The sequence below is a fragment of the Tauraco erythrolophus genome, chromosome 2 (genome assembly GCF_009769465.1).
Source record: "Tauraco erythrolophus isolate bTauEry1 chromosome 2, bTauEry1.pri, whole genome shotgun sequence".
Taxonomy (NCBI): Eukaryota; Metazoa; Chordata; class Aves; order Musophagiformes; family Musophagidae; genus Tauraco; species Tauraco erythrolophus.
Genome location: NC_141466.1, coordinates 31,680,468 through 31,703,559, shown reverse-complemented (window position 1 = coordinate 31,703,559; position 23,092 = coordinate 31,680,468). Strand labels below are relative to the sequence as shown.

General features: G+C 41.1%; 1 protein-coding gene across 1 annotated transcript; it reads right to left on the bottom strand.

Moving 5' to 3' along the window:
- Nucleotides 1-1,898: 1,898 nt before the first annotated feature.
- CGA (glycoprotein hormones, alpha polypeptide) lies at nucleotides 1,899-4,459 on the bottom strand. Its single transcript, XM_009991406.2, has 3 exons — nucleotides 4,360-4,459; nucleotides 3,480-3,664; nucleotides 1,899-1,976 (listed from the first exon to the last, which is right to left on the bottom strand). The coding sequence occupies exons 1-3, from the start codon at nucleotides 4,457-4,459 to the stop codon at nucleotides 1,899-1,901; spliced, it is 363 nt and encodes a 120-aa protein (XP_009989708.1).
- Nucleotides 4,460-23,092: the final 18,633 nt, after the last annotated feature.

Below are 23,092 nucleotides of genomic sequence, written 5' to 3'. Positions count from 1 at the left end.
ACAGCAAGTCTGAGTCAGCTATAGCGTCTGCTTGATGTGTATTCCCGTAATGTCCTGAGTGATGATCTGGAATGAGAAATTAGACTTACTGTGAAAACCTGTGCTGCTGATGTTATTAAACTCATCCTATAGACCACCCTAGTGGATTACCTCCCCTTTGACCAAAAGTAACGTTGAAGTAAATGAGACATGGATAAAATATTAGGGAAAAACTTTCCAGAAGATTGAAATTTTCCAGTGTAGTAAGAACAGTGAAACAACAAGATCAGCCTCCTTGGAAGATTCTGGAATAACCACTGGAGGCTTTTTCAAGAGCAAGTCAGGCAAAATATCTCTCAGGAATGGCATGGTGCAGCTGATTCTGCACTAGGACATGGGACTTGACCAGATCAGTGGTTCCCAGGGATGAGAGACTGAATCAAGGGGTTAAGGCATGGAGATCAGCCTAATAAGGTTTACTGGACGTATGCTGAATAATGCTTCTCTAAGAACCTCATCTCTCCTCTCTATGAGAATTCTTTTCTTCTCCACAAAGCCTCATGATTGTATTCTTAGATCTTCTGCATTTGCACTCCAATAGGCAGAAAGGTGGATGAATAGTTGATTTAAAACATCATTAGATCCTGCAGGTGTTGGGTTGCTCAAGTGCCCCATCACAGCTTAGCCCCAGAGGCCTGCCTAAACTGCTTCAGTCATTCGTCGTTGCAGCAGCTATCAGCCGTGGCCATGCCCCAGGACAGACCAGCCACCCTCACAGCCAGAACCCGAGGCAACCTTCCCTCTCTCCATTAGAAGCTCTTACTGCTGCCTTCACAGCATTTGCTGCAGGGAAATCCCCCACAGATATATCTGAGTCTTTTTGAGACAGTACATTTAAACCCTTGCAGCCAGTGACCATAGCACGGCTGATGTTCTTACCTCAGATAACAGGGTGAAGAACAGAGGAATTAATTCACTTCAGTTCCCATGAATGGGCTCCAGACCTGCAAGCAGTTCCTCCAGAGACCCCAATGCAACCCACTACAACTGAACAAGTGCTATGGCTAAAATCCCAGTTTATGATTTTAAGGTCATATATTCTGAAAACGTATTCTGTGGTCCTCTTTTCACCTAACATATTCCTTGCCTTTTCTATCTGCATATCTGAGTCCAGAACACTGCATTTGGGAACTACTAAAGCCCTATACCATGCTGTTCAGGCATATCTTAAACAGTTAATACTGTTGTACCACTCCTCTATGCCACTTTTGCTAAATGAAACTGTACAATTCTTGATAATGCCTGATTGTGCACCCATTTATCTATCTATATAGGAGGAGACTAAGTTCAAAGAAAAACAAAAGACGGCACAGAAAGACAGAGCACTGCACATAGATGACATACTGTTAAACTTTCTGCCCACAAGGTAAAGAAAATACAGAAGAGAAACGGGAGAAACAAAATGTTGAGTCTCCAAAAAAATCTAATCACTACATGAATAGGGGGAAATTATTGCTTCTTTTTCTGTCCTCTTTCCCATCCCTCCCTTCCTCCTTCCCTCCCTCTCCCACAAAAAAAAAAAGAAATCTAGAAATTAACTGCAGCAGAATCTTTTCTTTTGTTTTAAGCTATTAAATCATTTTTCCTCAAGAAACATTGATGATTTAACTGACAGTTTATTTTAAAAATAGATCAAGCCTTCAGTTGTCATGCAAGTGCTGTATTTTATCCCTAATGGAAATAATTAAACTTAAATGCATGAAGAAGCAAAGAGGAAATAAAACAGCCATCCATCTTATTCAAAGGTCTACCCAGTGTCTTGACCAGAAAATAGAAGATTTTACACAGCGGTGCTATAAAAGCTGAAAAACAAATATTCCGTTCACCGTTGTCCTTGGTCATTAACAAAGGGACAGGCTTTAGGATTTATGATAGTAGCAGGTACTGCAGTGACAATCTGTATGGTTCTCTATCTTCACATTGTCCTTAAGGGTAATCTTAAAAGAAAAGAAAAGAAAACACACACACATGACAAATAATTAGGATTAGCTACACAGTAAAAACGATATTTTCAAGTAAAATATGTCTGAAGCCTTTTTCTTAACCCCAAAGTACATAGGCTTTTTGGGGTACCTGTACGAGAATGCCCTCTGAACACCAATGTGCGAAACAGAATCATCAGTGGCTTTCAGACCCGTAAAGAGAAGGTTTTCAATAGCAACATGCATAGTGACATAGTTTGGTGTCCTTAATTTGGCACTTCTTAAAGTGTCTAATTTTCAAAAAGTGTCAAGTAACCAATCTATGAAAAATCAGGAAGTGTCCTTAAAATATTTCACATGGGGATTATAAAAATGGAGACCACAAACACGATGAGTCATATTTATTTTTAATCTCAATCAAACTCCAGTTGCTGGCTCAGGGCAAGTATAATGTTGGTGGTCTAGAAAAAGATCTATGCTCTACTCAGCTGAAGAGCCAGGTCAGCTGAAGAGCCAGGATGGGTTCAGCTGTAGGTGTCTATAGGTAAGTCAAGTGTCTGGGCTATCATCACAGCCAATGCTGATCCAGTGCTCTGCTCAGCTGCGCACACAGAGCTGTTGATTGCCATTTGAGACATCAGAGAGGATGCCACCAAGCCTCCAGCTGTCACTCCAGAAGGTCTTTTATGTGTCCTGCATCTGCCAGCCATATGCAGATGTCTTGAGTACTCCAGGGTATCTCAAATGGCACCCAAGCTGTGAGTGCATAACTGAACTGAGCCTCTAGCCAACACACTCAATCAGCCTGATTCAGATCACCACAGGATAGACACCTTAGCTTGTTTCAACCAGCTCACCATTTCTTACATCAAATTTAAGGTTTCTTCACCTGGAGCTGCATCACTCCCAAGGTAATTAGCTTTAGCAGACTCTCTAAGTGAACCTTCCAGATGAGAATGTTAAATGCTCAAAGTAGTTGCACACATTTAGTTCCCTCTTGGTTACACTACTGACAGTAAACACAACCTCAATTAATCTAACGAGCACAGATGGTTTTGGTTCCTCATTCCCGTATACGTAATTGATAGTATTGACAAGCCGCCTTCCCAGAAAACTCCTGCCTATGCAGGAAAGACATAGGGAAAATGACTAATTAAGATCAAATACACTGCATAGCATTAAAAGGGTGCACATCCAGGAGAGTCAAAACCAAGGGGACAAGAAGTCCAACACCAGAACTTCGAGTGTCACGAGTCAAAGTAGTTTCACTGAAGTCAATGATACTGCATCAATTTCCGCATCCCAGTTGAATATCAGACTGAGTACTGGCTGACATTTTAATTTCCTCTTTAGAAAAAAAAAAAAAAGAACTCAAGCACAAAGGATATGAATGCCAAGGATGTTTCCCTCAATAACTCTCCAATGTCCTCCAGCAAAAACATATTCTTTCATACTCACTGGTTCAGCTAAACATTGCCTCCTAAAACATGCTTAAATGGGTCTCATTCACACCCTCACCTTGGTAAAAGCCTTTGCTACGCAGCATGTTGCTTCTGACGTAATGTTCTTTGGAACGAGCATGGTCTTCTTGGACCTCATTGGAGTGGGATAGGCCCGGGAGAAACAGCATCCAGTGCACTGGTAAATGGGCGCTCCTGGCTTGGAAAAGAACCTGTTCTCCCCTAGCTTGCACTCTGGACAACCTGCCATAGAAATATAAGGAAGAGACTTTTACTTGTATTCTCATTTTCAAAAAGAAAGGGAAAGTACAGGTGGCAAGAAGAAGCACCGGCCACGCTCTCCTGCTTGACATCTGCCAAGCAGAAAAGTACAGACACCAAAGCTCCTCTCTTTAGAGTCCTTCAACTCTGCAACACACACTGGCTGTAAAACTAAAGATGGCTTTCTAGGTAAGGCATAAGCATTACTGTATCCTTTCTGGTGTTCTAACTCAGTTTTGTCCAGAAGACCCTTAAAATCTTCCTAATATGCCTCTTTTGTAGAATGCCACACCACCAACATCCCATATTCTGGTATCTACAGAGGAAAAATATTCTGCATATTATGAGGAGAAGCTATGGTTCTGCTGTTCCTGACATTACGTTGCCACTTAGATGTCAGGAGTCCAAGAAGCCAAAAGGCTTCTATTTGATAATGTTTCAAGGATTAAGATCACCCAGGTCAACATGAGGACACGGTCATCTGGGAAACTCTTGACCTGGAGAAATCAAGTTTAGAGAAGAAATAAATTATCTTGATTTATTACAACTTCATCTATCAGTGTCAATAAATGCAACTGAACAGTAAGATTTATGACCACATTTATAAAACATGTGAAAGTTTAATTAATACTCTTTATGAACAACTGCCCTATTTCTGAACGCTGAAAGCAGCTTACCTTGCATGAGAAACTCTCCATCTGGGAAAGCATGAAGAAGATGCAGAAATACAGACAAAATGGTCAAAGTGACAGCTGCATACTTCCCATAGCAATCCATGGCCTGTCCAGAAACACAAATACGCCCATTTTTACAGGACTGTTTCGCATGGAGTAGAGTACCAGTATCTAGGCTACACACTGATAGAGCATTCAGTACAAGTAACAGAGACGATTTAGAACTGGGATCAGAAACTGAAAATGCAGTGTACTGATGTGCATTTTATAGGCTCAGAAAATTGACTTCATCACAACAACAACAATGTGCTTTTCTTTCTGACCTTAACAATTTTTTTTCTGACTATTAACATAAGCCACAGTACATAAACTTCAAATGTTGTAACTGTCTAACATTTATGGTAAACTGGATAAAGCCAGAAAATGCTTCTGGAGAAGACGAAAGAATTTGTGGAATCTGGGACATGGAAAGACTAATTTCAGGGAAAATAATTTCACATTAGGACACAATTTCCTGAACCAAGAGTCAGATTATTTGTCCACACACTGAAACAGCCTCAAGTTGCGTCAGGGGAGGTTTAGGTGGCATATTAGGAAAAATTTCTTCACTGAAAGGGTTATCAAGCATTGGAACAGGCTGCCCAGGGAAGTGGTTGAGTCACCGTCCCTGGAGGTACTTAAAAGATGTGCAAATGTGGTGCTTAGGGACATGGTCCAGTGGTGGACTTGGCAGTGTTAGGTTTATGGTTGGATTTGATGATCTTAAAGGTCTTTTCCAACCTAAATTATTCTATAATTCTATGATTTCTGTAGTGCCAAAGTCCCCATAAACAGATTTTCACAGTCCTGTCCCTAGGTGAGAGAAAGCTCTTCCCATCTATGTAATTAGAAAGGCACCACACGCTGTGCTGCAGAGTGCCCGAGGAGACACCTTCGGAGGGAGAGTTCAGGAGGGCTTGAAACAGCCCCAGGGCCACCTGCATCATGCAGGGTCAGGGAGGTCCCAGGGAGTTCAACATCGCTGCAACCTTCCGGATCAAGATGTGTTTTAGGCTTTATTTTACCAATGCAGTAACTTGACTTTTGGGTTCTAAGCTGGTTTGGTAGAAACAAATCCTGGTCAGCTCGAACTTTTAAAAATCTTTTCAGTACATTAATCTTGTGCAAGAAGACTACATGTGGCACTGCACATCTGTCCTTCTACAGCTAGTGCACGAGATGAAGTGGCCATAAACAGCGTATCGTATGTTCTCTGGGTAATTCAACAGAATTGCAGTTGTATGATTGCATTTGATCCAGATCAAATCTATATGACAGGGTAATGCATGCCTCTGATAAGAATAACTAGGGGAACCGTAACATTAAAGATCCAGAATATGTAAGTCACAACTGTATGAGTATCATCCCAAATTCTCTGCTTGATTTATTTTTGAAATTAATTTACTTTTTTTCATTAATAATGGGGAGGGGAGAGGACACACACATGAAACCTCAGTTCTCTCCATATCCAAACATCAGATGTACTAAGTCAGGGCTACATGCCGATCAGCAGGATGCTTTTTAGTAACTACCACAGAACCTTTAAAATTAGTCTGAAGCATTTTATACCAACCTGGTCAGAGACAAAAAAAAATAGTCATAAACTGGTCATAAGAAACTGGTATTTCTTTTCAGCCAGAAAACTCCTGTGTGCCTGTGGCATGGCCTGGGAGGACCTCCCTTACTGGAAAGTCAAGCAGGATCTAACCTAGGCTAAAGATGCGACACACTTTTTCAGATCTTCATGTTACAACATCTGGTCAACTAATGCTACTTTTAAAAATCTTGGATTCATCTAAGTTATGAACACATAAAACAAAATACTGAACCTCACTTTTGCTCTTGTCAGTACTGAAATGTAGTATTTTAGGTATGAAGTTTGTAACCTTCCTTCTCAAGCATTAAGCCTCCATATTGAACTGACCATTTCATTGTGCTCAGTCAAAGACCATTTTTGCCCAATCTCTCACTCAGAAAATAGAATTTCCCCCTTAAGAATTAATTTGCCTCCAAAGCATAGACCTGAACCCTTCTTTTAGAAATGAACAGGAATTACTTATATCCCATGGTGAAGTAAGCACGTTCGTGGAGAAAAGAGCCATATAAAGGATGCTGAAGTATGAAATTACTGAACCAGGGCAGCCTGTTTAGGAGATGAAGACAGCAATACTCCTTCGCCCAACCTGGCTGGCCAGGGACCGCCTTCCCTTGGATGACTGAGTTTCAGCGTCTTTTTATTGCTGAGACAGAGAGCACAAGTCAACAGGGGGACTTTCCTTGCCCTTGCAGATTATCCTGTGAGTGATTCTGGGCTGAGCACTGCCCACCTTCACCCTGATGAAGAGGGTGTTTGGCTGTGGCTGCGCAGCAGCACCTGGTCCACTGGCCCCAAGTTGTTGCTGATTGGCTTCAGCCAAGCGCCCCAGGCAGCATCCCAAGCCTGCAGCTCCCAATCACCGAACTGTTTACTTGCCTTCTCAAAACATTATCTGATCATGCAAATCTCTCCACCTCTGCAGTCACCCCCCAGGCCATGCCTGGAGCTGCCCCACAACTTGTTTGAGCTGTGCCTGAACTGCAGTCCTGACGGCATCTCCAGACTCTTGCAACTGGATCTTTTGAGCAATTTCTTCTGCGCCTGCATAGACCACTTGATCCGTTGACTTTAAAAGACTGAAACTGTCACACAAGAGCATGATGTGCTAATGACTGATGTGCTGGATAAAGCCCCAAGCTGACAACACTGATATATACATTTTATATACTGAAAACTACTGTGCTTAGCAAGCAAAAAAAAAAAAAAAAAACAACCCACATTCAATTCTTAACTACTAAAGAGCTTCTCTGCTTCCAAATACCCCAGTCAATGCTGCTACTCCATGATAAATATTCTCTACGGACAGATCAAATTGTGGCCCCAAATATTTCTAAAAACGAGGTGGCAATAAGAAGGATGACAGTGCCAGCAACAAAGAAAATGATCTTGAGATTTGGCGTAGAAGTTATTCAAATAGGCTATACTGATCAGAGAAGGCACTGCCAACCCTAACCAGGAAAGATGGTAGAAAATCAAGTATCATTAAACAAAGATATCTTTCACATAATGGAAACTTATTTCTTTGCAGATTTTGCACCTACTCAGCAGAATCCCTGCAAGGACTGTCATGATCATGCAAACGTTCAAATAGTACCTTCTCACATCTGGAGGGAGAGGCAAACCTGAGGTGGTCCAAGGAGTGAAGCCACTTGCCTGGTATCATTATCTGAGAGTGAACATGGAGCACTGGGATGTGTGCAAAGAGAGTATTGATTGGCAGAGGGATGCTTCATCACTGCACAAATTCCCAGAGGTATATGGGGACGTAAGGCTGCTACACAGAGGTCAGCAGGTCTTGGTTCAACAATTAAACAGACGTACAACACAGTCATCAAAGGTAGCAGTTCAGATGGCAGCAGAGCACAGGCCCTACCAGGTAGCTCTGAAGCCAGGAAACAAAATCAAAGAGAGCTCCATCCTTGCAGTAATCAGGAAAAGATCATGCCCAGGCAGATGAGGCTAAGACCAAAAGCAGGATGACAACAACACGGCCCTTGCCTGACTGGGATTAGCAAAGCGGAAAGAAACAAAGTTTATGAGCAAGACAGATATGCAATGCTCTCCAGTGCAATGAATGAAGGCACAAAAGTGGAAACAAGCCTCTTTCTAATTAAGACAGCAAAAACTAGAGGTAAGAGACTGATCTGAAGCCCAGCTAAATGACCAAGAGGCCAATGAAGTTGCAATTAATGGGTTGCAAGGGTTGGGTGCTGGGTACAAGCAATTTCGCCTCCTCCCTCCCACCTGCCCAGCAAGTCAGTCCGCGCTGGCAGACAACAGAGGATAGAGGAGTTAAAGGCAGACGATAATGAAGAAGAAGAAAAAACATTGGCAGCAATTATGGAAGCACTGGAAAGAAGCATTTGGAAGAAGTATCAAAAAGTCAGTTCAATGTATGTATGTATGTGTGCAGGCTGAATACAATCTGTAGTTACTCATCTCTGCTTGGGCTTTTACCAAAAACCCATCCAAGTACAAGACATAGTCTTCCGATGTTTGTTGACAGGTGGCAAAGGAAATGGTGGATGCCATTAACAGGGTAGCCCCACAGGAGCATTGAACATGGCTCTCAGGTTTCTGAGAAGCAGCTGCCAGCTCTCTGCGCCCTGTTACCTCGACAAGAGTAACCTATGTCCACGGGAGAAAGGTGGTCCTTCACACTATGTAGATGCACGGCCTCCTATGGTCCTGCCAAACATTTTGGGAACTGAACTGACCTCAGCCACATCTATAGAGTGGCGCTGAAAAAATTGTCTGGATCCCTCCCTTCAGCAAATTAGCTTTTTTTTAAGGTTATTTACAGTATATGCTCTTTCCAGCCCCATAGAGGGGATGTGACTGCTGGCAAGCTTGCCTGCGCTGGGACACAATCCCATAGTTTAATGTCAAGCCCTGCTCCATCCAAGGGAACATTCCCCAGAGTGTGAGCAGCTTCCTAGAGGGGCTCATGCACCAGCAGAAGACAGATAGCTTTTTCCAAATGACCTGTTTCCACATCACCTGAGCGTTTCATTGGATCCTCCAACGGCTCCAATAAGATGCCATTCACAGGAATAACACTACAACCCTTGGTTGAATATTCTGTGATTTCATGCTCTTTGCTGAAGGCATGGTGGCATTCTCCATCCTAATTTTTCTAAGAACATATAATGCTATGATTTGGTACATTATAAGGGTTTGAGGCAATCCCAGAAGGAAGTTATTTGAATTACATTAGCCAAAAGGGGAATTGAAATTGCAGTTTTGCACTTCCTCTATTGAGTCAGGCTGTCAGGCTCATACCAGAAACACCAAAGATACCTGTCAATAAAACCCAGATGTGATCTTCTCTACTCTTCCAATGCAATAGCCATTTTGCCTGACGGAGTTATTTGTTTTTTCAACTGTGGATATGTTAGTGTCGACACCCAGTTAGTGTCAAACAACTCACTTTATCTCACCATCATATCAAAGGAAGCTTTTACTTTGCTCTATTATCTTTCTTAAGCTATTGGAACATCATATAATGCATGAATTTCAGCAGCTCTCTAGAAAGATGGTAATTTTAAATCTTCCCCAGCAGTTAAAAGTCTCACGTCACTACTTACAGTATCTTGTCTTTTTCTGTATATCAGTTAACATATTATCAGTTACCATCCTAAAGGCAGGCGATCATCTGTATTCGCAAACAGGTTTTCTATTCAAGTAGGCGTGGGACTCTGTGGATGTCTTTACATTCATGTCAAGTTCCACCAGATCAGATGTGCCAGCCACAAGCACCCTTTGTACTGGTTGTATGAAATAACCTAATGTTTTCAGCATAAACTTGGGATATCCCTCTATGCTTTTCCATAGGGTGATGGTGGTGCTGTCACATCCAACAGCAGTTAAACCCTTTGCACATGGTGCTCATTTCTTTCTGGGATGCTTGGCCATGAGGTACGGCTGTGTCACAGCAACAATGAACTTCAAGTGCCCGCGCTTCACTTGCAGCCTGGTGTCATGTACACAGCAACCTGTTAGCAAACTGCTGAAAACTGAGAAATCTTGACTCATGTTTTTTTTCCTTCCCTTAACATATTTCATCGTGACTGGCAATTTAAAGACTCTAAAACACGCGCTAGTACCACCGATTGTGTAACATTTGACATTTGGCAGCAATATCATTGACCAGGAGAAAAACATAAAGTTACTGATGAAGCATTAACGGACCCAGTTGGAAATCACAAAAAATCACCATTTAGCTGCATTTCAATTCCAGAACCTTGTTTTCTCTTACTTACAAAGCTAGTTTAACCCCAAGCACTGATATTTTAGTCCCAACACAACCTTTTAAGTTAATTTTCAAAGTAAAACTTTGAGAGAATGGAAGAAAAGGAAAACTTTTGGAAAAAAGGGGAAAAAATGTCAAAAAATATGCAATTGCTCCTCTTTAATAGCAACAAAAATTTTAAAATATATTACCTCTCGCGTTCAACAAGAATAAATCAGACAGCTGAGAAACTGCAGGTTGGTGTTTAAAGGCAAACCGTCCTTGACGCTTGGATGTACGTTCCCAAAACTGATGTATGAAAAAGTTGCATCTTTTATACCAGTAAAGCTAGATCATATTCCTCGCCCACATGTAAGCCATAGGATCAACTGTACATTTTATCTAATGACTGAAGATTACTTTATGTAATTACCAGCCCACCATGCTGATCTTATCTTTGACTCAACTTTCATAAAGATTGGTTTTTTCTTATATAATGAAAGAAAGGTCAGCTCACGAGTACAAACTCAATGCTGTATGAGTTTCCTGGGGAACTCAAATATCGAGCAGCCAGTCATTTGCTGCAGTTTCCAGTGAACAGAATCTCATTTTAAAAAAGGAAGAGTTACTAAGGTTTCCTCGTGCTTCTTATTAAATTGGAGAATAATATATTATTTTTTTAAAAAACATAAAACACTTCTACAGCAATGGCATTGTTTTAGCAAAGAACAACAAATAAAGAACAGCAGAGATCTATAAAAACATTTAAAAGAATAATCTCCATTTTAATTTAATGCCCAGAGAATGAATGCATGGATAAATATAGAAGGATTACCTTTTTAAAGATAAGATTTCTGCCAAGATTTGATCTTATTTTCAGAGTAAAGCAAACACAACGGAGGCACTTCTGAGAACTGCACCAGGGTGTAGATTTTTAAGGCTTAGGGACTTGTAAGTCCTCATTTCCAAGTGACGGAGTCTGCGTCAATGCTGGCTAAATAAGACAGATCCCACTCTGCCTTCTGGCACTGAGGCCAAGCAGCGTGGCTGGGCTTGCATCCACTCAACTCTTCCCTTCCCCTTCCCAAAGGGGAGGCACACCTGCTGGGAACAGCCCCTGGCAATGCAGGCAGTCCTGCTCAAGGCCATTCCTGCAACCCTGTTGTGTTTTCAAGTCCTAGAGACTTGAGGGAAATACACTTCAGATGTCAGATGTTCACTTCAGAATTTAACTGCCTACACCCGGGTTACTGACTCTGGACTGCCTTTATAGTCAATGGAGAGAAATAGCCCTAAACATCTATTGTGATACAAGATTAAGTCACTTTTCCGGTGTGCCTGTTTTTCACTATTGAGAGCCCAGGGTAACTAGCTTGGACTGATCACTGTCCTACCCTTAGAGATTTACAAATATTTTACAGCTTTAAGAAACTCCTAAACATCCAAAGGCTTAAAATTACTTTTTATGCTTGTATTTGTTGTCACTCACTGTTGGAGATGTGATATTGAAGGAGACTCCTGTAGCTTCTTGTGTTTCTATGAAAATGAGGCTTTGATTCACAATTCAATCAATGTCCTCCAAAATTTTTAGTGTACAGTTGGGATTTTGTGAATGCACTTGTCTAGATTTCTGCCATTCAGTTTTCTTGTCCCTTGCCTTGACTCTCTTTTTAGCAGCAGCAGCAGCACCCCTGCATTCTCTTAGCTATTTCAGACACATTTATCACAGCCTTATCACCTGTACTTTCACTTACGTCCTCATCTGCTTCAAAGTTTTGGACACCTTTTTCTTTTCTGTTTGTTCAGCTGATCACTATAACAAAGTTAAACTCAAAACAGTTGTCCCCAGCCTACACTTTGCTTGAAATTGGCTTCTGTTTCAAAACTGAAGATAGATTTCTGCACCTGGAAGCTTATCTGTTTTTTATCCAACAATATGAGCTGGTCTAATAAAAGGTAAATTAAAAAAAAAAAAAAAGTCTCTCTCCCTACAATCTTGCTTCATTTAATGACAAAAGCATCAAGTTGAAATTTGAAAGCTACTGGTAAACACAGTTTACTGAGAAATATTTCCCTGGAAGACAGAAGACTTTCAAAGCAAAATTGATGAAAATTGCTGAAGTTTATAGAATGCCTCTGACTTGGCTCTGTCCTGCCCCTTTTCATACTCATCTCATCTTTCAGTCCTATGAGAAACCCACAATGACTTGTGATTCTAAGGCCCTATGCAAAGAACAAAGACTCCAACATGAATGAGTTCTATGTAGAGTCCATTGCTGAACACAGACACCTCACATGGCTTGGCCAGGGTGATCCTCAAAGTCCCATTCGAGTTACGCTGTTCCTTCTGAGCTATGCTATTCTATTCTATGATGCTTCACAAAACCCAGAAAACTATTTTCATCATCATGAAAATAAGTAACGACTGTATTGCATATTCATATTTGGTACTTATTTATGTATGTATTGTAGCATGTCATCAACTAGTAATAAGGAAATGCTATACAAAATCGTGCTTTCATTAGGACTCAAGCACAGTGACAATGTTACCTGCACAGCATAAAAGAAAAACAAAAATGCCCACAACCTGGTACTCTTTTCCTATCACATGTATTAGGAATAAATCTTGTGAAGTCAATGGAATTACACTGGTATAAAAGATAGTTTAAAAAAAGCTCCTATTTTTATTAAGAGGATTTCTTACTTTAGCCGCTCCAAATCTCCAACTAAAAATACTTGGTCAAATCTGTCTTAATGTGTGACTGAATAAGAAATGAGAGAATGTGGCTCGCTGTTTTAGAGGGGGTACAAACCCCTCTAGTTTATTAAACAAGGAATTCTTAAATGACTTAGCAATACTCTCTTTTTTTTTTTCTTGCTAAACTCTGATATTATGATTTTCTGGTCTATATAAGCATATGGATATATACACTGAACTGGATCACTAAATATGCTTTGCCAAGATCGGTATTTTGTTTCCTATTTGGAGGAGCAGAAAAAGCCATTCTGAGGTGCAAAAAGGCAACAAACTGCTAAAATTTTCTAGTTTCTTTGAGGCCACTCTGTTCCTAAATTGGACTGGGACTACACTAAGGAGCATAAACGCAACTAAATATAGCACTTCTTAAGACTGAAATCAGTGTGAGCTCAGCACCTAAATATTAAGTAGTTTCAGAACTTTTGGCTCTTTTCTAGGAGCTGCCTACAGCTCCTTCTCTGGCTTTCTCTGGATAGAAGAGTTCATGTCTCTTCCCTTGCTCTGCCAGATGCTGTCTCAGGGTATCTGTCCTACTTCCCTACTTAGCGATATCTGCTTATCTACAGGCTGTTTCCTGATGCTGCCTCTTCCTCGCTAGAGGAAAGCTTTTCTACTTTGCTAGAATGGGATAGGGCTCCCTTGCTTCAGAAAATAAACGCTTCTATTCAAAAATAACTCCATTCAATCAATAAACAGACACACACTCCTCAAGTGTGATCACAGATTAGCACTATTAAACAGTTAGTTGCTTTTAATAAGGGCAATACAAGGTTTGCTATACCATACCTCAGCAGAAAAGACAGTGCAGAGCATGCCTACTTTATTTTTTTAAAATCTGCATTCATCAGAACCATTCCTGCCTTCTTTCTTGGTTTTCCTATTCTTTGTAGATAAGTAAGTGAGAAGAAACAATCTTTAAAATGAAGTTCTGATAGTATTTTTGGCTTGGATGAACAAGCAGGTTGAGTTCTGGAGGGTTATTTTTTTTTAATAATAATTAAATCACATTTCAGAACTTCCTTCAATTGCAGCCAAAATCCATCCTGCATCATTCCTGCAAACTCAGAGCTAGCAGCAGCCCCCCCATCTGAGAATGGAATGGCTCACTGAAGAGCAGAAACTCCTCTTTGCTTCTCCCTTGCTATCTTTGAACACCTTGTTGGCTTCTTTGTCCATTCTTGCTCTAAAAGCTGACATGGCACCCACAAGCCCAAGTCTGCACCACACGCTGCACCAGAAGACATTCTGAAGCACTGGTACTACCTCTTGCATTTTGGGTGTATTTCCTTCATTTCTCGTGTTATCTTCCAAGTGTCCCAGGAGGAGAGAGGCTCCCACATACCACAAGCTGCTCTGCACTGACGCATGCAAATTATCAGAGTTGCTGAAGAGAGATAACAACAAAAGGCCCCATCAGAATGAGTGAGAGCACATTCTGGAGAGAAAAATTTGCTGGGGATTCAAAGGAAAAAGAAGTAACTTGAGTGTTAAACAAAAAGATATGCAGGTATTTCAATGTTTCACTGAGCCTCCCTACTCCTTCCCAGTTTCCTCTTAACTTTTCCCGTTGCCATCCATGTACTCCCAGAGAAGTAAAAACAGCTTAGTAGATACAGGACTTAAGATAGCACTTAAACAAGGCTCCCCAAGGGAATGGAAAATACAGATATACACCATTTTGTAGTCAAAAGCTTCTGCTGCCAAAATACTTCATACCATATTATGCCGAGAGTGAAAGTCAAGTTTTCTGTTCTTTTACAGATGTTTTCAACTGACTATCTAAAATTATCTCCCAAAGCAATACTTTTTGGCCTCATTCTGCTTTGCTTAAAATCAATAGGAGTTCTGCCATTGTTTCAAATGACACTGGATCAGGACTTTTAAGATTAGCTATTAGAGTTCTCAAGCTTCAGCCAAACATTGATTATTCTGAGATAATAAGGCTTTCAGTACTTATTGCACATAAATAATTGACTGCAAAGCCGCTCCTGTTCTAAAACCATAGTGTAAAGAGGGTTCACTAATACATATCTTTTTGTTGTTGTTTTTAAAGGGATTAATATTGCAGAAGATGGCACTTCAGAAATACGTGTGATAATCATTATTTCACCAAAGCTAAGTAAAAATTGTGTCTCTGAAGAAAGGTAGTAAGATTATAAGGAATACATATGCTTTCCCCCCCCTTTTTACTGTAACTTGTCAAGGTCAAAATGTTTAATCATGGCATGTTATTAGGCAACTAGGATGATGGCTTCTGTTTAGCTCTGGTTTCATGCTTCTTTTTGGAATAGATTTATTTGAAATCCAATTCCTTTGAGTGAAATTAGAATAGATAATATTACAACTGTCACAGCATTGTGGAACAGCAAACAAAATGTCATTAACGTGTAGGTTTGACCTCAAGGGCTTTAGAGATTGTATTTCAATATTCTTCTCTACTTTTAATTAATAAAAGTAACTACACCTCATAGAATGACTAAACCAGCTCACAAGGTCAGGAGGACTATTCCTGTTGTGTATAATGTTGCTCAGTTAAAATAACCAGGTTTGTTAGACTCCTAAAACATTAAGTGCTTACTATTGGACAGAGGTAAAGCACTAGACTAGACAGACTACTGATCAGACTGATTACATCAGTGAATGTGTTCCTTCACTATAAGGGTAGCCCACGAGAGGGAGGTAATGCAGCCTTACTTTAAACATATTTCAGTATTTAGCTTTTTTTCATGAAAAAACTAAGTACCATATGAATAGATCGTTGCATGTCAGGTTTAGATCTGATAAATAGCCATGTAAAAGTGAAATGTATACTTCCAGTGCAGCTAAAACAAAGAAGCTTGATCAATAATGCAGGATGTCTCATTTACACAACTAGCAATTTCAGCAACTGTCATTATCTAATAAAGAAATAATTGTTCAGACAATTAGCTATTATCTTTCTCTAGCCCCAAATCTGCACACTTTCATATGCTCAGTGTATCACGTCTTCTTTTAGTAGAGATTTCTATTATGAATTTGCTTTCACATTTCATAGAACTGTATTTCTTGCTTTTTTACAAATGAAAGCAGAAAAAACGCTTAAGTTCATCAAATTCCAATCAAATCACGGCAAGCAAGTAGCCTGCAGTGCTGATAATAAAAAAATGCGCTGACATAGAAACGTAGCTGGAAAATGGAATCCGAAGAAAACCGTTTATTTCTATCACATTACCAAGAGGCTTGTTACCAGGTTGCTGTTACCCTCTCTACTGTCACTGCACAGATAAAGCTGGCTGCCAGGTCATTCAGCTCAATAACTCATTCACCACACTTATGGTCCATATTGCAGCAGCACAAGAAATCCACACCAAGACCAAGCAGTCGTAGGCCTGCACAGCACAGCCTGAGATAGCAGCAGATGGGTCTCGACCATCCAGAGTACCTCACTATGCTCCTGTGCAACCAGAGCTATCAAGAGGTGGTCCTCTGCCCCATAGAACTCATCGTCCTGTACTGGGTTTGGAGAAGTAAAGTTTATTCCCCCAAACTTCTCCTGTTCCACCCAACTGGGCATTTTTCTGAAGACACCTGATCCCAAACCGATGTTCTGGGCTTCACCAAAATTTGCAGATGAGGTTCTAGGTCTACATAGTGCAGCAGGTCTGTTCCCATACTCACAGCGGTCTCTTCTGATCAGCACATCTAAGCGATGCCTTCACACAGCCACCTGCCCCTCTGGAGGAACCGTGCATAGCATATGTTTCATATTTGCCAGAGACTTTCAGAGCAACGAATGAAGGTAATTATACACAGTATTTGGTAATCAGTGTGACTCAGCGCATGGAAAATGGGCTACTGAGTTATAATTAATACCACATTGGAAAGAAAAGTGGGCCAATATTGCCCACCTCCATACAGTTACCTTTCAGAAATAAAAAGGGCTTACATTTACATAATAACACTTTAACATAGATCTTAGAGAGCTCTGAAGGTTGGGTATTGAGAGCCAATTTCCCACGTCGTTGAAATTTAGCTACTCTCAAGAGGCAGAACAGTAGCCATTTGCTGCCAGCAACGTTACACCGTTGTTCTCAGAGGGCCAGCAATGAATCATAGTAACATCTCAAATTTAAGCTAAATGTCTATCTAAGTAGACCATAAAGGTCTAAGCTGTAAATCTGGGGGTAGGTAGAGAGAAGAGAAGGAGGTCCAAAACCCAGAAAAAAATTAAAAGATGCTATTTTATATTATTTTGTGGTCCAGGCTATTTCTTAAGCTACACTTAGATTATAAAATGAAAGAGCTGAGAAAGGACTAAATAAAATCTCCTAGTTCAAACTGTCTAGATGGTGCATGTGTCCTCCTTCCAGACACAATACACTGGGAAATGCTTCAGGGGACCGCTCCCCACTTCAACACTCAGGAATTCTTTTGTTCATGCAAACCTCTGCATGTGATTCAATAACAAGCTGTCAAGAAGTGGAGGTTGTTGATATTTTACCCTTGCATAAGTGCACAGAAGGAGAAAAGATACCACAGCGGGATTCAGCTCCCCCAACATTAGGCATTTGCGGTACAGATGGCCAATGTTCAAGCTGGTTGCTCTGGCTACTTCTACAGTCAATGAGAAGAAACAGGAATCTTCAGCGTGGTTCAACTTATCTAATCACCTTCCTTAGAAGGAAATGAGTGATACCCTACAATTGCTTGTTTCTCCCCACTGGCTACAGACAGAGTCAAGAAAACTTGCTTAGAAAGTCATATCCATTTTTTTTCATGTCTGCACTTGACCAGATGAGTCCAGTCCAAAGCATCTTCCATTTTACGGCTAATAAGCAAGGAATAGGTGCCATTATGCTTTTTTTTTACACTTGGATAATCTGAGGTCCACATTGTTTCCCAAGTTCCCTGTAAGTTCCTACAGCCCACCAACGAGACTAAGAAGAGGAGAAAGGTGAGAACTGATCTTATCTATTAATTGCCTCCTACATTCTTTCCCCTTGTCTGTGCTCATCTGTCACCTCTTTTTTCATTTGATATTTAGCTTGAAAATACTCTGAAGCAAAGGCTATCCTTCTATTTAAACTATTTTTATCCATGACTAGGGCTCCCAGACAGTGTAATTATTACAGATCAACACTCAGCTTTCTTGATACTAAGAAGGAAACGCACCACATCATTTTAAAGGATGATGCTGCAAGTGCAGCTGCTGTGACAATAGTAAGTAGACTTCCAGAAGCATAATCACCTTTCCAGAGCTATTCTCAGGTAGGGATGAGTACACAGAGACCTAGAGCCTGATAGAGAAGCCCACAGACTAACACAAAGCACATTTAACAGTACTTGTTTTGATTTCACAGAAATACGTATTGAGGTCCTTCAGCTTTCAGAGTCTTTGGTACAGGCAGATACTCAGAGACTGATGAAAAACTATGCTGGTAAGTGTCACACAAGATCCTTCAAGCAAACCTTCAGCTCCAACTTCAGGATGTTGATGTCTTTTTCAGGAGTGCACTGCACACTACTCCAAGAAGGCAGTGTGAGCTTTTGGACAGCAAGCTAATAAAAACATTTCAGTGCCACCATTTGTTAACTGACTGTATTTTTTTCCGGGAAAGCCCATTAGAGATTTTGGTAATTTTTAAACATTTAAAATGCCATATCTAAATGCTAGATGGGAAATATAAAGATAGCACAACTTTACTACTTCTATTGGCTAGTACCAAATACTACCAAGTAAAGTACCATTCAGTAACAAATCTTAATATTTGATAAGCCTCATGAAACTTAAACATGCATTTTTTATTTTAAACAGAGCTTCACTGCAGCACTGAAGCAGGCAGAGCACACTGGTCACTGCAAACAGATTTGCTGCTGTTTGATATGCTGCAGAACATGGCAATACAACTGATTCATTACAGCAAATAAGGTCATGAGTTTGCCATTGACTTATTGGTTTAAAGGGTTGCAAGTGCGAAATCAGCTCACTGTGAGAGGGAAAAGTAAAGCTCGGTGCCAATGTCTTTGTCTTTTAACAGTTTCCTGGCTGCCTGCTTCAGCTCTTCCACCAATGTTGCTTTAATGTGCAGTAAACAGAGGAAGCAATGTCCTTGGGAAATTTTTCAGCCCTGATACCCATAGTAGTGGCTTTAAAAAGCTGTATTAAGCAAATAATAAATTAGGACTCATAGACATATGATCAGCAGTCCTCAGAGGACTTAACAGAGTTGCTCTGTGCAAACGAGCGAGACAGGCAACGTTGCGAGCGACAGATTCAGTTTCCTGGGGTGTACAAGAGAGTCCTCTGTGCCTACTTTCAATTTACGTTGGAGTTACTCATCCTGCTGTCTGCAAACCACTGCTGGGTCACAAGATATCTGGGTGGTGGTCTAGAAAATGTTCGCAAAAGAAGTTTAAAGCCTATGCACATGCTTCTCCTCCCACTCAACCAAATCCTACATACAAAATTGCAATCAGTGCCATCTACAAACGAGGAATGAGCAAGCACTAACCATGGAGAAAGTGATTCATCAGTCTAGCAAATTAAAGTCTACAAAATAAAATTGAATGCAGATGAAAGAGTGGGGAAGATAAATGAGAACGAAAGCAGGCATGGATATGAACTGATACTTTATTTACCATTTGTGGCATGTATCTTTGAGGGTATGGCTACACGTATTCTGCAAATTTTAGTTGAATAAGCCTGAGATTTGCCTGATCAAAGGCAACTGCAATGCCATATAGACATCTGAGCTGACTGTCTAGATTTCCTCAGAATCAAAAGAGAAAAAAGGCAGTTTCAGACCTATTTTTGATAAACTGACTACTCTCCCTGGTTATAAGGGGAACCTAGACAACTAGCTCCAACGTAGGCATCCACAGCTGCACTGCAGATTCTTACATTTGTCCAGATAAAGCTCACAGCAAGCCCCAAAAGACCAAAACCTCACTTCTTAGCAGCCTGCCTAAATTTACTGTATCTATTCCCTATTTCAACCAATACAGCTTTTCTCAGAGCATCCCTACAGATACTGAGGTTCTGAAAGCAGGTTAAAAAAGGCCAAGGAGGGTATCAACGCAGGATGCAGAGGCATTCTGCAGAGAATGAATGGTGCCAGGATATCCACCAGCACGGTATGGCCCCATATGAACATACCAGCTCAGTCTCAAAAGAAGTGGAGACGCAGCAGCATGCTGCCACATCTGAATTACTAAGCTCAGCCGAGGAGCAAGGGTTGTCACCAGAGTCATAGAGATATCCCAGTGCAAATGCATTGCTCCTGCACCCAGGACCAGCACGGCTTAGGTGCCTCTGCACATGGTTCTCTCCTTGGCGTGGAGCTCACCCGATCAACCCGCGTGAGGCCAAAGACAAGACTCGGTGCTTGAGGGCAGGCTGGCACACAACCTAGTTTAACACCTCGGCATGCAACCCGCTCACACCCAGCCGTGACTACACTCACCTCTGCTCTCCTTCCCCACCAACACGCTCTCTCCTTCTATCCTGATACCCAGAGAGAGAGACAATTTCCAACAAGAAGAAGACATTCAAATGCAATTTAGGGCAGAGGATCAGACCAGGCCCCCGACTGAGCAGCCTGCAGTTATCTGCAGAGCAGCCACTGGTGTGAAGTCTCATTGACTTTGCAGCAAGTCCCAGTGATTTCAGAAGCATTTAATCATGCACTTACATGTTGGCTGAGCAGGGGTGTACATAAGCACACACGCTTTGGTGATTACAACAATTTTTTTGATGCTAAGCACACACACTGCAGAACGGTATCGGGATTGTCAAGTACGAGCTTAGAGAACCCAGCCCTTGATCGCCTGATACTTAGAGAAAAAAGAAAAAGTTATAGGTGTTTAAGTTAGTGGGCTGTGACAAAATTCACGATGAATGTTCAGAGAACAAGATGAAGTAATGTTTAAATCATTGATGATCATTTTCAAGAAATAACAGCAAGCAAGGAAGGCTCAGACCCTAGAAAAGTATAAATGCAATACTTATTTTTGAAAAAGAGGATACAAGACTAATGCATTTTATACCTGTCAACCTAAATTTTATCCCTTGAAACGGAACAAATTATTAAATAAAGAATTTGCAAATACCTGGAAGATGATGATAATTATTAAAAAACAGTCAAAATGGGTTTGTCATGAAAAAAATCGTATCAATTGATGCTAATCTCCTTCTCTGACAGGATAATTGCTCTGGCAAATAAGTGCAAATAACAGATATGATGCATCTTGACAATGACAAGCTGTTGACACTGTCCCACACAGCCGTTTCTGAAGTAAGCCACGACAGAGTGTTCCAGAGGTAATCAGCAAACTGGTAAATGCATAACATTTGAAAAATTGTTCTCCAAGTTCAGTAATTGATGGCTTGCTGTCAATCTGGGAAGGTTTCTCCAGGGGAGAGCCACAGGACTTTGTCCTGGGGCCAGTTTTATTCCCCATATCCCTTAATAGCCTGGGGAATGGCACACAGGTGTGCTGACAGAGTTTGGTAGTGACACGAGGTTGGGGAAAGTGGCAAAGTGCTTTGAAGGATGAAAATAGCACTAAAACTGGGCCTCGAAAATTGAAGAATTAGCCTAAAATCAACCAGACAAAATACAAACCAGTCAATGGTTTGGAAACAGAAATCTAGTAAGGGAAGAAAGTTAAATATAGAATAGGAAACGTCTGCGTAGGCAGGAAACAATGTGGGAGATCACAAACTAAAGAGTCAACAATGTAATAGATGACACGAAGAGCAATTATTCCATTTAACTCATCTCTGGCAAAGTCCCAGCAAGCATAGTACTGGATTTGGCATTGGTCACTGTACTCCACTGTACTCCACAAAAGATAATGGCAATCCACCAGGATGACAGCAAGGAGAGTTCAGGAAATATCAACCATGAGGAAAGCCAAAAGAATGAGGTTTCCATGGCTTAGAAATAGAGCAGTAAATTGAGAAATGAAAAGATCAAGGTGGAACATTATAGCTGCACTCCAAAATGTAGAAAGCTGCCATAAAACATTTGGTGGCCATTGTTCCACCATGACAACTAGAGGAAGGACAAAGATCAGACAAATTCGCAGCGGAGATTTAAGTCGGGTACCGTGAATCCATTCAAACAGTTAGGATTGCCATGCATTTAAACAGACTATTTCAGAGGCTGTGAAATCTTTCCTCCGGAAGTCCTGATTCTAGGTGTTTTGAAACAGCACAAAACAACTTTGTATGATTCTGCCCCTCTACTCTGCTCTCGTGAGACCCCACCTGGAATACTGTGTTCAGCTCTGGAATCCCCAACATAAGAAGGACATGGAGCTACCAGAGCAGGTCCAGAGGAGGGCCACGAAGATGATCCGAGGGCTGGAGCACCTCTGCTATGAAGACAGGCTGACAGAGTTGGGGCTGTTCAGCCTGGAAAAGAGGAGGCTCCGGAGTGATCATATAGCAGCCTTCCAGTACTTAAAGGGAGCCTACAGGAAAGCTGGAGAGGGACTTTTTCCAAGGGTGTGTAGTGATAAGACAAGGGGTAATAGCTTTAAACTGAAAGAGGGTAGATTTAGATCGGATATAAGAAAAAAATTATTCACTCAGAGGGTGGTGAGGCAGCGGAACAGGTTGCCCAGAGAAGTTGTAGATGCCCCATCCCTGGAAGTGTTGAAGGCCAGGTTGGATGAGGCTTTGGGCAACCTGGTGTAGTGGAGGGTTTCCCTGTCCATGGCAGGGCGGCTGGAACTAGATGATCTTTGAGGTCCCTTCCAACCCAAACCATTCTATGATTCTATGATTCTATGATCAATAAAAATACTAAGGGTGTACGTGGTCGTCAGTGAGTCAGAAAGGTCTGTTTGGTCTCTGTAAGCCAAAAGTTACTCAACTCCTAATAACTCTACATCATTGCAACTTCACGTCACAATGATTCAATGTTTCTGTAAGCATGGGCCTGAATGGCAACAGGATCAGACCTACATTTTTCCTTACACAATGGTGCCTAAGTAATGGAATGTGCGTCTCAGGTCTTTTAATGCAACATAATTTAATGCATTTTTTGTGTTTGAATTGTATGCATAAATCACTACAAAAAGAACTGCTATCTCACTGTAAGAAGAGAGCTACTAAACTGTGTGT